At 44.5% G+C, this 14,039-nt stretch overlaps 1 protein-coding gene across 3 annotated transcripts in view; it reads right to left on the bottom strand.

Annotated features, from left to right (window-relative positions):
• The window catches only part of LOC137191848 (nuclear factor of activated T-cells, cytoplasmic 1-like), a 60,276-nt gene that overhangs the window by 16,178 nt on the left and 30,059 nt on the right, over window positions 1–14,039 (bottom strand). For 2 of the 3 annotated variants that reach the window (XM_067602286.1, XM_067602287.1), the window contains 2 exons: window positions 11,895–12,027; window positions 3,524–4,171 (listed from right to left, as the gene is read on the bottom strand). In XM_067602286.1, the coding sequence (XP_067458387.1) occupies window positions 3,524–4,171; window positions 11,895–12,027 (781 nt within the window). The remainder of the gene's footprint in view (window positions 1–3,523; window positions 4,172–11,894; window positions 12,028–14,039) is intronic. The other variant, XM_067602288.1, reaches the window with a different exon arrangement.

The raw sequence follows: 14,039 nt of genomic DNA, 5'->3' as shown, positions 1-14,039 counted from the left end.
TGCGGAGTCCTGGGGTCTGGGCAACTTGCCAGGATGTGTAAAAGTTTCCATGAGGAAAGCCTCAAGTTGCCTTCAGAAGCATCTGTGGTGGACGGAGATCCTCAGGAAAGTTAGAATGCCTTTTTTTTTTTTTTTTTTTGTTTCCGGAGGAAAGGGGAACCGACAACATTTTGGTTTTCAGTTTGAGAAAACAAGCCTAGTAGAGTTTCAAATGCGCAAACCTTGAATTGAGGAGGAAACAATCACAAAGAAAACTACCCAGTAACACGAGGCAATCAGAGCACATATGTCAACTGTCAGAAATCGGCAGAGGCTATGTTGCGCTCTGTGTTTTTCTTATTTTGGGGAATAAGGGCCCTCTGTTTCCCGGAGAGGCAGCTGGTAGAAATCTGGGCTTCTGATTAGCACTAGTTCCTTTGCTGTGTGCTGCATTCAGCTGCATTTCATGATATCACCCGTCACAGCAGCAGCTAATGAGACAGGACACACGGCAGCAGCCTCGCAGGACCAAACGCCTAGCCCAGCCAACACACTACTTCTGCTGTCTACAAACACACACATGCACAAATCTATAGCAAAATGCCTATAAACACCAGAAATAGTAAAAAGTTTGTAATGCGCAGCATTTTCCAAAATCGTCTGGGTTTCCAAAAGCCAAGTCTGAGATCAAAAGTGTACATGTGTGTTTATGTGTGTGTGTGTATGTAGCTGGACATGTGTGCCAATGGTTGTTTGAGACAAGAAGTGGTATGATGTTACTAGAATTGCTCCTTCAGACGTGTGACAAAACATGCCGTCATTTTAGCATTTCTTTTTTTGGCTTAATTATTGAGGCTAACAAGGCAAACATAAATACTTCAGACCTTGTTTTTCATAAATTCTATTGTTATATACACTGATGTCATTTGACTGGCATTTTGCTCACAGTCATGTTCCTTGTAAAATACAGATAGTGGGCTATGAGTGAGTACGAAATGTCTGGAGTAACTTCGGTTTTATGAGCCCCACCATGCATTGTTTACGACAGTGAGTCAACAATGCAACAAGGCAGTCTTCCAGCAGAGTTGGTTGTTTCAACCTCTTCTTGCTTCCATTCCCGTCACCATGCGACTTGTTGCCTCACTTCCAGGCATGAGAGGTGAGACTGAAGCAGGTGAGGGTCAACATGCCACTGAGTGAGAACGGCGGCTCCAACGTAGATCTGACTGCCAACTGGATTCTTCCCATAAAGCCTCACTGCAGACACCAGAGTTATCGCCTCTTGTCTCGCATTGTAGTTAGTAAGCTTCTATCACAGCAGAGTGAAGAGTTTAGCAGATTACAATAGAGACTGAGTACAGCAGTTAGGGGGGTTCACATCCCAGACTCCCTCCATACTAACCGAGCTCCTTGCGGTACAGTAGCTCACCGTTGATAAGTTGAGTGATTTCTCAGGGGCTGCGTAAAATCTGGGCCTGGCCAGAGAGACACATTTCCTCTGGCTGATGAGAGCTGGAGGCCTCAGCGTTCGAGCGTGGGAGGCGCTCCACTCTTGGGGAAGATCAAGTGTGCTCCCACAGACTCCAAATCACCGGCCCCCAATTGCTGGGGAGCAACGCTACTCTACATGGCTGGCGTTAAATCACTGCTGCTGTGGTGAGGTCATCCGCTTGTCTTCCCTCTCTAATGGAGCGCTCAGCTTGCTAACATACGGTGGTAATGCGTGCGGACGGGGAGTGGGACGCCCTGTGAGCTGCCTTCCGATCTTATTTATTTTAGCTTAGGGCTCATTTGAGGGGTTTGGGATAGGGCCGGGCCTGGGAGCAGCAGATGCCTATGGAGTATGCTATTACCACCACATACTTACCAGGACTCCAGGAGCTCACCACAGATGCTTGCGCAGACGTTAGGTGATGCAAAAAGGCAGCACATTGAGGTTTTTCGAGGGGCTGCCTCACTGTCCTTGGTCAATCGATACACATTCCTGTGCGTCTCTAATGCAACTGTAATCACTGACTCCGGGTTGGAGAAAGATTTAGCCCGCTAAAGTGACAGCGGATGGAGTAGTGGGGAAGAGAAACAAGGTTACATGATTTCACCTTAGCACTGCAAGGGCCATTTGGTATATCTTCGTACTGTCAGTGTAAAAGGACCCCTTGACAACCGTATTACAAAATACAAAATAAAGCTCCAGTTTCATTTGATTCAATAAATGCTGAACTGAAAGCTCCTGCCTGCCATAACTATTGAAAACAGTGAGAAAGAATTTCAAGGTTAGGTTTCCAGAGGTGTTGCTAAGAACTCAAGAAAAGAAAAGACAAGAAAAGAAATGAAATGAAACAAAGAAAAGAAAAGAAAGTTGGAAAGTTGGATATCAGTTTATAGGGCTGCTAACAGACAGACATCCCCCTTGTCTCTCTATTGTCTGTTTATGAGGTGAGGACTAATGGGACTCATCAGAACTGACAGATATGCTGACAACCACATTTCAACTCAATTACAGTTCCACAGCAAAACTCCCCTGGTCCCCTCATGCCTGCCTCTACTCCCCGAGCTGTTGAGTGAAGTGTGCACACACTCATGCATGAACACAAGCACACGTACACACATATAACAGTTTACTGAACAAAAGGTGCACAGGAAGGGTGATATTCCTGAGTTCAGTGAGGAGCTGTCTTCCCCCCACCTCCATTTGAATGCAGGGGGATTTTAACATTTCAAACTGGCGCAATGCCATTGATGTGGTCTATGAATATATATCATAACAACAAGTGGAGCCTCTGTTAACACAGATAACAGGTTGGTGACCTGAGAGACATAATGTGAGATGGACACGGGAGGCAATAAACTCGACCATATGGTCCCTTGGGTGTGACTGATCTCATTGCCAGGGGGAGACTGGTGACCCCACAGTCTCCCCTGATGACGACAGCCGCATGGTGTCGACTCCATGGGGAAAAGACGGGAAAACAAAGCCTCTGCCTCCCAGCTCCCGGCATCCCTCCCAAAAAGATGGGGGCGGGGGGGTTGTCTTGGTACAGGAAACCCCTACCCATTGTTTTGCTTCCTTCATTAGTCGTTGTGTCAACAGTTTGGTTCGCTACGCGTGTGCCACTGTTTTTGTTCTGCTGCACCCCGACTGACCTCATTGCTCTGATGTTTTGACAGATTGTTTCAAAATCCCATCAAGGCAATTTACCGTTTTAAAGTAAAGCAGTCACTTGGACAACATAGGCCGGACCACACGTTACACCAAAAGCAAATAAATCTGCTGGGTCTAAAATTAAACAAATCTGACGTAAATCTGCAGCCAGAATTTCATCAGGAAATACTGAGAGGCGCAGCCGGGTGTGGCTATGTGTGCTGGCTTACAGATAAGTAAAAGGTGTTAAATAAATGTAATGTGCTACATTAACAGCCATATTTGGCATGGACAGAGAGCTCATAAAAATAAGCTTTCATCTAGGAAAACAACATGCCTTTCAGTATTCTAATTATAATCACTCCCCGACAATGTATGTACACCTTATTTCTTGTAACTCACCATCATCTAGGTACATCTGGTCCAGTTCCTGGGGCTCCTGTTTGACGGTGATGGCCATCGAAGGGGGGCTGGAATCTTCACGGAGCAGGCTGGGTGAGCTCCCTCCAGCCTGGGCTGCCTGACTGGGGCTGTAGGCCTGAACGAACGGACTCTCCACAGCCCCACCGGGAGTGGAAGGGTGGGAAACCGGGGAGGACGAGGGGCTGCTGTTGGCATAGATAGGGTTGAAACCATGGGGTCCTGGGCTGTTGAGGTGGTTGGGGCTTCCTTGGGAATGGAGCATTCCTAGGGTTGGGCTGTGGTCTGGAGATGCTGGGTGTGTAAGGGTTGAGCGACCAGGGGTCTCCTGGATGGCGGGCACCAAGGGGCCCGGTGGTGCTGCATGGGTAGGACTGTGGGGGAGGCACTTGCTGTATGCCACAGGGGACAAGTCATGCAGGGTGGGGCTGGAACTGGGGGATGATGACGGCATGGCAGCATGGCGAGGCGGGCAGGGAGGGTAGCCACCGACCAGGCAGGCATCAGGATCAGCTACAGGCATGATGGGAGTGAGCCTGGGCTGGCTGTAGTAGGGCTTTGAATGCATGGATAGCCCTGCAGTCCCCAGAGAATCATATTCATCACTGGGTTCTGTCTTTATTATCGGCACTGGGGGGGGAAAAAAAGTAGAAAGAAAGGTAGAAATATTAAAAAAAACGTGCAGGGGGTCCACGTGGCACAATGTGTGCACAAGCGAGGCTGAGTAAAGCAATGAGCAGGCACACTTGTGGCAGCCATACCCTCCATAATCCAAACAAACAACCACCAGTGGATATGGGCTTGTTGTCAACTTGGCTGAGCTCTCCAACAGAAAAACCCTCACGCCTCCCACCCGCAAACCCTCTTTACCACACCAGGAAAAAAAAAGAAAAAGAATAGGGGGGAAAGAAAAATGGATGAGTCATCAGAGTGGAAAGCCACAGCTGGCTCTAATAATGAATAAGACCTATTTTCTTTGGACTCTCCTCCAGCTCTGATATCCAATAAAACACTACTTTAAAGCAGTGGGCTGCTGCTGTTGCTGCTTCTGCTGCTCGAGGAGCACTGGACCCCTAGGTTTCCTCCACACTCTAGAATAGTGGTTCTCAAAGTGGGGTCCGGGGACTCCCAGGGGTCTTTGAGGGAGTTCCAGGGGGTCCCCAGCAAAAAGGGGAATCATTTATTTTCTCTATAATTCCATCCATAATCAACACAATGACAGAATGTATGACTATGTTGGTCATGGGTTTCATACACTTTCTGTAATAAAACATCTAAAAGCAAAAATCTTATCAGATGGGGGACCCTGGGACAAAATCTTATCAAGTGCGGGTCCATAGTCTAATTTATGTCAGTTTAGGGGTTCTTGATGTGCAAAAGTTGAGAACCACTGCTCTAGAAGTAATTGTTTCTCTCAGGACCAACAGATAGGGGGAGAGAGTGAAGAAAAGGAGATGATTTGATTTTGATTTGATTTCCGCCTGAGCTCCTTGACACTAGAACTGCCAACGTTCCAGTACCCCATAGAACTGCCGGGGGTGGGGGCTTTTTTTACCCCCTGCCGCAACAGTGCCAGTATCACAACAATGTCATTTCTTGAAGCAGTTAAGTTGTCCATTTTCATCTATTTTTTTTTTAAATAAGTAAGACTTGACAAAATAACTATTTAAAATTCAGTTTATGTGGTTTATTAGTTTTACAATTGCCTTAGGCTATTTCATTACAGATGGAAAAGGTCAAATACATTTTAAAATTCATCAGTAAACTGTAGGCTACAACAGACAAACAACAAAATAATCTCCTCCATCTGATTCTCTCTCACTCATGTCCTGGAGCATGTCCAGAACTTCTTGGGCATTCATCCCTCTTCTGCTCCAGTTCATGTTTCCAAATCCAGATCCATCCATTGATCCATCCATCGATCCACCCATCCATCCATCCATCCATTCATCCATCCATTTATGCATCCATCCATCCATCCATCCATCCATCCATCCATCTATCCATCCATGCAACCATCAAATCTAGCACCCTAGCTCGTGGTATGGCAGCCTGCTTATCAAAAGACAACTAAACATGAATGTTGAGCACAGCATTATAAAATTGTGTCTATGAGGGGTAAAAATGACCCCTCTGTGGTTTGAGGTATAAATGATCATATTTCTTTTTCTTTTTATCCCACACCCCCCATAATTCACTGGATGATTAAAATACCCATTTTCGGAAAAGGCATGAATTGAGAGATTTGAGAGGGTTTTATTTTGAGTTACATGCATTTGAAAATGTCTGGGGGGTAAAAATGACCCATGGCGGTTCTAGTATTAAGAGACTGTAGAGCTGTGCCTGTGGTTTCAGGAGCTTCAGGCCTCAGCTAATGCAGGAGAGTGCAGTCACCCCACTTGATCATCCTGCCTCTTCTCTTCTAACTTCCAATCCTGCACAGATCGTCTGCCCTTTTTTCCTGATTAGTTTTGACTAACAGCTCACTGTCAAGAGTGGTTACTGCAAACAGGAAGGGTTGTCTATGAATTGAAATTCAGTCTGGAACATTCACACACAGAGGTATATGGCCTGGGTTGAGAGACGGAGAGGGATTCACATTAAAAAGCTCACTGGTGAGTTATTATAGAAGTACATATGCATAGACTGTGCCAACACTAAACTAATAGGGTAGTATTAAGATACCCAGATGCATAGCAAAGGCTTCTGAGTCACAATGGACACACTGTTTCAATTTCTACACATTGTTAAAATGTGTTAATGGGTGTGGTGAGCATTTGATGCCAACCATAAAGAGTTTTTGGCTAAACTTGCTCAGAGTGACATTTACTCAAAGGCGTACAGATGTCAATATGAATAACAAGTCTGTCTAAACTTTGTGTTTGCGTTTGTACACAATAGAACCATTGAGCAATAGTAAAAGCAAACTAAATGTATGAAGCATTAGTTTGTCATATGAAAAACAGGCTGTTTTTCAATGTGTTATTATTTTTGTTGGAGTTAGATTTGAAAGACATTAATCACGCCTGCAGCCCCTGGGGTACTGAGCTGCAGTGCTGTGATAACGCAGCAGGGAGCCCATTTACGTCAGCTCTGTCTGCTTTCAGAGCCCAGGGACCAGGCCCGGTGTCTGGGGGAGCATCGTAAGGTGAGTCCCATGATGCACGGGCCTCCTCTCCACAGCCTGGGGAATAACAAGCAGGTCACATGGTGCACAGTACATCCACAGTCGCTTCCCTCAGCGATTGTCTTTCTCTTCCCTTCCTTCTCTTTAGTGTGACTGGAGGCTGGAGCCAACAGTGTGATGTCAGAGTTGTCATGTGGAAATGTCATAATCAAATTTGATCATTTTCACATGTTAGCTTCAGTTCAAGGACTGCATTGTCATCAATGACTTGAAACAAATGTGTGACCTTTTAAATCTTTTTCAAAGTCCTGTTAAGTAAAGTCGGAATATTAAAAACAAAACAAACTAGGAAAACTTACATACCGCAAGAGTAATGTTTTCTTACATCAGCTACTTGAGTGAAAACATAACTTAAAGAGTAGCACTAGTGTATATTAAGGATGATATGATTTTGAGGATGCACAACCTTGTATTGTACAATAATAAAACTTCATGCTCGTGTTTTTCAATCCTCGATGATTTATACTAAAGATAACCAAAGGAATGAAAGAGGCAAAGTGCCTCATGTTGGACATTGTAGCTTTCTCTTGATGTCTTTATGTTGAATAGACAAATCTGATGTAACAAGTCATAACATTTCCTGTGACCACAACCAACACTCATTCAGGGGAACAGGGTGACTCAACAGGAAGGATGGGATGCTCTTGTCTTTTGCAGCCCCACTTTGCAATCCAGTCTGAGAAGACAGGTGCATTTTTTTAAAAAGTTTGTTCAGTTTATTGCAGCTAAAGGTATTCACTTACAGCAAAATAACATGTCAAAAGTATTTCCTTCTATGCCTTCTGACTGTGAGCAAGACTGGTGAAAAAGGAAATCAAGTCACGTTGGACTAAAGGCCTTTCTTCAAAGTTTCGAACATATTTTCCGAGATTCTCCCTCCTCTGCTACAGATATAAACAGAGGTCTCCCTCCAGCTTGATCCATCTGTGTGTCTCCTTTCCACTTTGTGTGTGAGCTGAGAAAACAGATTCGCCAGGCGAGTCCCAACTTCAGCTGGCTTCTATTTCCTCCCAACCTGTGGGTTATGGCCCACAGACAGTTGATGCTCTGCACATGGTTTTCTCTCCATCTCTGGCAGTTTCCCTCTGTCTGCTCGTATTAAACTGATCAGGCCTGATCTGGGTATTTTATTGAGCTCTCGTTTCCTCTAAAGGGAATGGAAATCAGGACATAGTAGATGTGTGTCTGTGTCTGTATCAGTGTATTTGATTAGGAAGGGCAAGCAAACAGGGCTTATGTAGATTTGTAAATTATCTTCTGAAGAAGACCGTCTTTTCTTGTAGCCATAGGCAAGAGGGATTTTAGGGTCCAAAAAGTTCTGATTCCAATTTCCAATGCTTGTTGGCGGGGATATGACATGGTCATACCATAGCAGAAAAATCAGGAATCACCTTGTTGCAAAAATGCTGAACTCATCTTGTTCCAATGGCATGAATGTGCAGTGACATTTAATATGGAGCAGGTGGCAGTTCATTAACTTGCAGGTACCCGGTGCACCATGTCCTACTGTGTAGACAATCTGGTCACCCAGCATACTGTGGGCTTTAGTGTATTGTAGATGAGTCTGACAATGCCCATAGCTGTAGACATGACATAAATAGTTCAGTCTTTATCCAATTTTCGGGGAAAACATGACGGTGCAAATATTTACAAAAAAAAAAGAACAATATGTGGTTCATTAACTTCTGCTGTGTGTCACAGAACATGTTTCTGACTCTCCTCTCTCCAGATCCAACCACAAACCAATGCAGCGGGGGGAGTCGGCACCCGTTTGCGTTAAGAATAGAACTTGATATTACTGAGGAATCTCCAAACGGCCTGTAAAAATAAAGGGGTTCCGAGAAGTTCTTCGCTCCAGCTTCAGTCATTGCCAGCACTTTTTTGGCGTTTGTTGTTTAATGTGGTTGGTGAAAACTGTTTTTTATTTGAGAAGCAACACGTCACGTCTCTACTTACGCAAGAATGATTGGAAGGGAGCTTGGAAAAGCGAGGCTCATTCCAGGAGCCAGACAAGGACACTTGTACTGTATGTACATCTCAACATCACAGACAAGCACTTTGGCTTGACAAGAGAACCACAAATGCTGCTGATGGTATATCTCAACAGCAAATGTCTTCAAGATCCACTGACTGAAGACAGCTTCACCTCAAGTTCAATAACTCCTGAGCAGCAAAAATTTGACTTTTAGATTAAACCTTGAGAAATGATGTTTCTGGAATGCCAGTAGTTAAAGACACTTGACCTACGCACTCACTGACGTACTTTACAATACTGACAACTTTTGCTGACAAGGGGATGTTTCTGAATGACTCAGATCCTGTTTGAACTTTACAGTGCATCATTATGGCAATGTTTCAACAGGGCTGCAGCCCCCCAGTGTTCCTATCACTAAAACTTATCTTTGTCTGCCAGCTAGTAAGACTGTGAGCAGCTATGTTTCCACTACAGCCTGCATCTGATAATAATATGTTAATTCACGTTGGAGGCAGGGTGAGGCTGAGATAAAATAAAATTCTGTTCACATGTCTGAAACAATAAAGTCTTTCAAATAATCTGTCTGAATTGAGCTGAGGAGAAAACAGTGGAACTTTTCTTTGAGTGTGTTTCGTTCTTGAAATGCAGAATGTTCAGACCACAGTAGGTGCTAACCACATTTGCATTAGCTTTTACGAATAACAAGGTGGTCACATGACCTGAATGGAAAATAAAGGTGGTTTTCACTAGCATCTGTGTCCCAGAGAGTGTTTGCTTCATCCTTCCGCTGTTTCAAACAAGTCAGGCTATTTTAAGGGTTTGGTTTGCCTTTTTATAGATGAGCACACACCAGAGTGTGAAAGAAATGTTCTCTCTAAACAACGTCAGTGACCACAACTGTGCTTGAAGTGGGACAGCAGGCCGGAAGAGCCCGTTTCATACAAGCAAGCAAGAAAGTGTTGACAACAGTGTGTGTATGCGTGTGTGTGGGTGTCCTCCTCCCCAGCCCACCCCAAGTACCTGGCCACAGAGTTAGTTGTTTCTCTCAGTGTTGACACACACACTGAAACCCTCAAAAGCAAACAGCTTCACAAGGATTTCCTCATTCTTTGTTGCTGTATTGAAACCATGATTGTATTACAGTAATCATCACTACTGAAGGTCTGTTTTCTCTGATTACAAGCTTTATGCAGTGTTCTTTGTGAATGTGTTTAAGTCAATAAGAACTGATCAGCCACAATGGTAGGTAGCATGGGCATAAACATGAACAAGAAATAAAAATTGTAATTAAACATCATTTTTAGTCCATATCAACTCGTAGCTGTAAAAATGTAATTTTTGCATTATATTTTATTGAAATTAATTCACTTTATGTGACTTTCCAAGTTAAAAAAAAATGCATTAGACTATGACATAGCCTTTAAGTCTCACTGACAAGCAAGTTGGACCTTTGATTGTGACTGAGCTTTCTGTGATGTTCTTTTACTTTTTCACCCAGAGCAGTTTCGCTTCAGCTGTTATCCTGCTCAGTTGTAACATAATACTGAAATACCTCTATGACTTTAAATACTGCGTATTTGTTTTTAGAGAGATGCTATGTTGTATATTTTAATGTATGTTTTCAGAAGCGTGGTAAATCTCAAAATAGAACAGAAAATAGCTTGGGATTCAAGGGGTCTTTGGCTGTAATACTAGTGAGTTAATTATGCTCCTTTGAGGAGACATTGGCCCTGCTTGTGTGGTCCACACTGTACTTGTGGTTTACTTGGCAGCAAAGGAGAGAACACAACAAGTCATCTTTTAATTAGAGCTGTGTTTATACTCAGGGAAATTACTTAAGAGATGCACAGTGGAGGCTGATAAGCCTCTCCATCTCGTTCTCCCTCTTTCTCTGTGGCGGTACAATATATAAAATGGATATGCTATATATGGCCACAGTTAGTCAGCCCCGCACTGGTCCAGTTACCCACAATGCACTCGTTCATCACAGCAATCAGGCATCTCCAAATAGGGCCCTGCTCTACTTTCTCTCAGAGCCTCGTCCAAAATCCAAATCACTTATGTCCTGTGGCCATAAATACATCTGCTGATAATCTAGATGTCACATCTTATTAACAGCTGTAAACTTAAAACACAGCACATCCCAGCAGCATTAGACCCATTAGACACTGATCAGTGAAAACAAGATAATATTGTTTTGATCTAATGGATTTAATTGGTTATCAAGAAGGGGAGGGGGCCCTGTAAATGGAAGGTTGTTGGCTGGAATCCCCAAACCAACTGTGAAAATGTGGGCGGGGAAATCTGTGGTAGTTGGAGCATCACTAAACCCTCCGTCAGCAACTACTGTTGAGATGCCAGAAAGGTTGTTGAACCTCTGAATGCTTTATCGAAACATCCAGCAGCAGAGGACTGTGGCTTTATGTGTAAATAAGAAACATTGTTTTTACCTGAGAGAAGAGCAAACATGCTTAGTCAACTGGATACATAAAGATAAAATAACGGATGCTTGAAACTGATACCCAAGCTGATATTTCACCTGTGCCTATTGTGAAAAGTCAATAGCTCACAATGTAATTTTGAGGCTGATCACCTCTCCAGACTCTCACCAATACATTCTTCGAATTCCAATGTGAAAGCCATCTATAAACACTGAGGCCAGGGACACATGATAAACAGAGAGAGAGGTATTCCTGGGTTTTCAGGTTGCTACATGAATGACAGAGCAAAGCACTGCCTGGCAGATGTGAGTGTGTGTGTGTGTGTGTGTGTGTGTGTGTAGTTGTGGTGGTGATCCAGGGGGGCATTGTGTGATGTGGGGTGTGAAAGCTAGGTCGCCAGGGGATTGACTTCTCTACATCAACACCGCTCCGAGGCTCTGTCACTCAGCAGGTACACCTCATCGCTGGGGAACGCAGTCTCGCTACAGAATAAACACACCTCACATCTTCTGCTCTCACTCACAGGCTGCAGCCAACTGGTGCCAGGCATAACGTCAAAAACACAGACCAAAAAATGACCACAAATTTCACATGGCATGTTGACAGCTGTAGTAAACTATAGTGGATTGATGTCAAGACCTGGAGAAATATTCTACATGATGGATGCGGAGAGAGAGAGAGAGTGTGCAGCTGGTGAAAACCGTGCATGTCACTGGTAATAAAATTATGGGAGATATTTATGATGATTACCATTAGGAGGCAAGTAGGTGAAGCGCTGGTATTGGCTCCTCTTCCTCTTGCCATTGCAGACGTAGAAGTTTACTTGCACCGGGCTGGATATTCTCTGGTTCCGGTACCGAGGGATCTCCACGACGAGTGAACTCTGAAATGCAACCCAGAACATTTTACCTCTATGAGAAAAGACAGCTGGTAAAACCTTGATAAAATAACATCGGAGTCGTTATTTATTTATTTACTTATCTGATTTCGTGTCACTCGCCAAATGTAAATTTGTAGGATTTGTTGTAGGACTTCCTGCAGCTTATTAATCTACAGCTATGTTTATTTTGCAGCTGGCCTGCATTTAGGGTGCTGCTTCCAAGAGGCTGGACTGGGAAATCGTCTAAATGAGCTGGTCTGGACTGTGTAGACGCAGCAGTAGAGCCCATGAGGTTGGTCCAGTGCCCGTGTTTGTGTCTGAGGAAAACCTCAGGGCTTTAGCTTTGTCCTTGTACTGCACGAGAAGAGAGAGGTAGCTGGGCTTATTTGTTTGCACAGCCATGCCTCCCTGTGGAGAGGCTCGCCTGTCCTCCCTCCCCCCTTAGGCCAGACCTCGGCAAGTCTGGACGGATGTGAACTTTCGACTGCTTTCTTTCTGACAAGGGAACACAGAGAGAATTTGTCTGAGGGTTTGTGTCTAATTCTTTGGGTGGCTGTCACTCTGGTGGGGCTCTGAACGGGCCAGAATGGGGCACTGACAGGAAGCAGGCTTATGTCGGTCATCACTTTGGATGGAGGAAGGTGGGTGGGACAGAGTAGGGGGTCGGAGGTGAGGGGTCTGCGTCCTCAGCACCGGTCTGCCGTCCAGATGACGGCAAAGAAAATATGCAGGTGGCTGATTGAGTGTGTTAAGTGTGTACGTACACATGGCTCTCCATTCCATCCCAGTGAAAGTTAGCACACTCTGAACAGCAATAAAAACACAGGCAGGCAGGCAGGCAGTCTGGAGCACTTTAGGACAGTCTGGTGGCAACAGACATTATGCCTTTGCTTTCTTGCTGTCTCTCCCTACTTGTTTGTTAGACCTACAAATAAACACCCTGTAGTATTTGTCTTTCATCGACCTTGCCTCCCCGCACCGCCGCCCCCGGCCGAGCCCTGCACGCCCGCTAATTTTCCAGCATCTGGGACTCCAACCATAGCACATCAGCCAGCCCAACAGGCCAATTAGATATCAGAGTCCATATTTACCCTCCTGATGCAACCAAGTCATTTACCTGAGTGAAATAACAGCAACAGCAAGGAGAAAAACACCCTCAAGTTGCAGCATTTAGATGTGCATGGTTTATTTTAGACCCAGTGCAAGTGTAAATTGCCCTGGTTAGTTTACACAGTAAATGGGGGGGGGGGGGGGGGGATGAGATGCTGTTGATGAAAGGCATCAGCAATTCTAAACATACTGTCATCACAAACAAGCAAACAGGTTTTAGCAGATCCTGTACTTGACTCTCCACACTGAGAGCAGACCTAACGAGCCTCAATGAAATCTTAATTAACTCCAGAGCACAAGCAGCTTTCTGTGACACATAGAACAACGCCTTTCCTTCTCTTGATGATTCCCTTTCGCTCCATTTTATATTAACACAATCTGAATGTGTGACTGAGCGTCAGTAAAACGAGTGTGCTGGTTTATTTTCTCATTACGGCTCTCATGAAAACCAGCAGGTAAAAGCAGGGGTGTAATCCACTCTTGGCTGCATGAACCCAGAACAGATGAGGTGTTTAAGTCCAATTCACCACAACATTTTGCTGTGAACTAAATGTCTGGCTATGCTGGGAGGGCTGTGACGTGAGTGCGTGTGTGTGTGTGTGTGTGTGTGTGTGTGTGTGCATGTATATGTGTATGTGTTTATGCTTCCATTTAGCAATGCATGTGTGTGTGTTTGTGTGTGTGTTTGTGCATCATAGATGCAAAAACAGTATGACAGCTCGTGTTTACTCCATAAGGGTACAGAGATTTTGTGAAAATTCCGTTCAGGATTGCATGGGCTAATCATCATTGTTGCAACTTGTAATGCCTTAGCAAAGGTTACATCATTACAGGGGACAGATGAGGAGGAGACGGAGAGGAAAGGAGAAAGTGTCAGGGGAGGGTGGGACTGAAGACAGCAGGAG

The sequence above is a fragment of the Thunnus thynnus genome, chromosome 10 (genome assembly GCF_963924715.1).
Source record: "Thunnus thynnus chromosome 10, fThuThy2.1, whole genome shotgun sequence".
NCBI lineage: Eukaryota > Metazoa > Chordata > Actinopteri > Scombriformes > Scombridae > Thunnus > Thunnus thynnus.
This window is presented reverse-complemented; position numbering and strand designations above follow the sequence as displayed.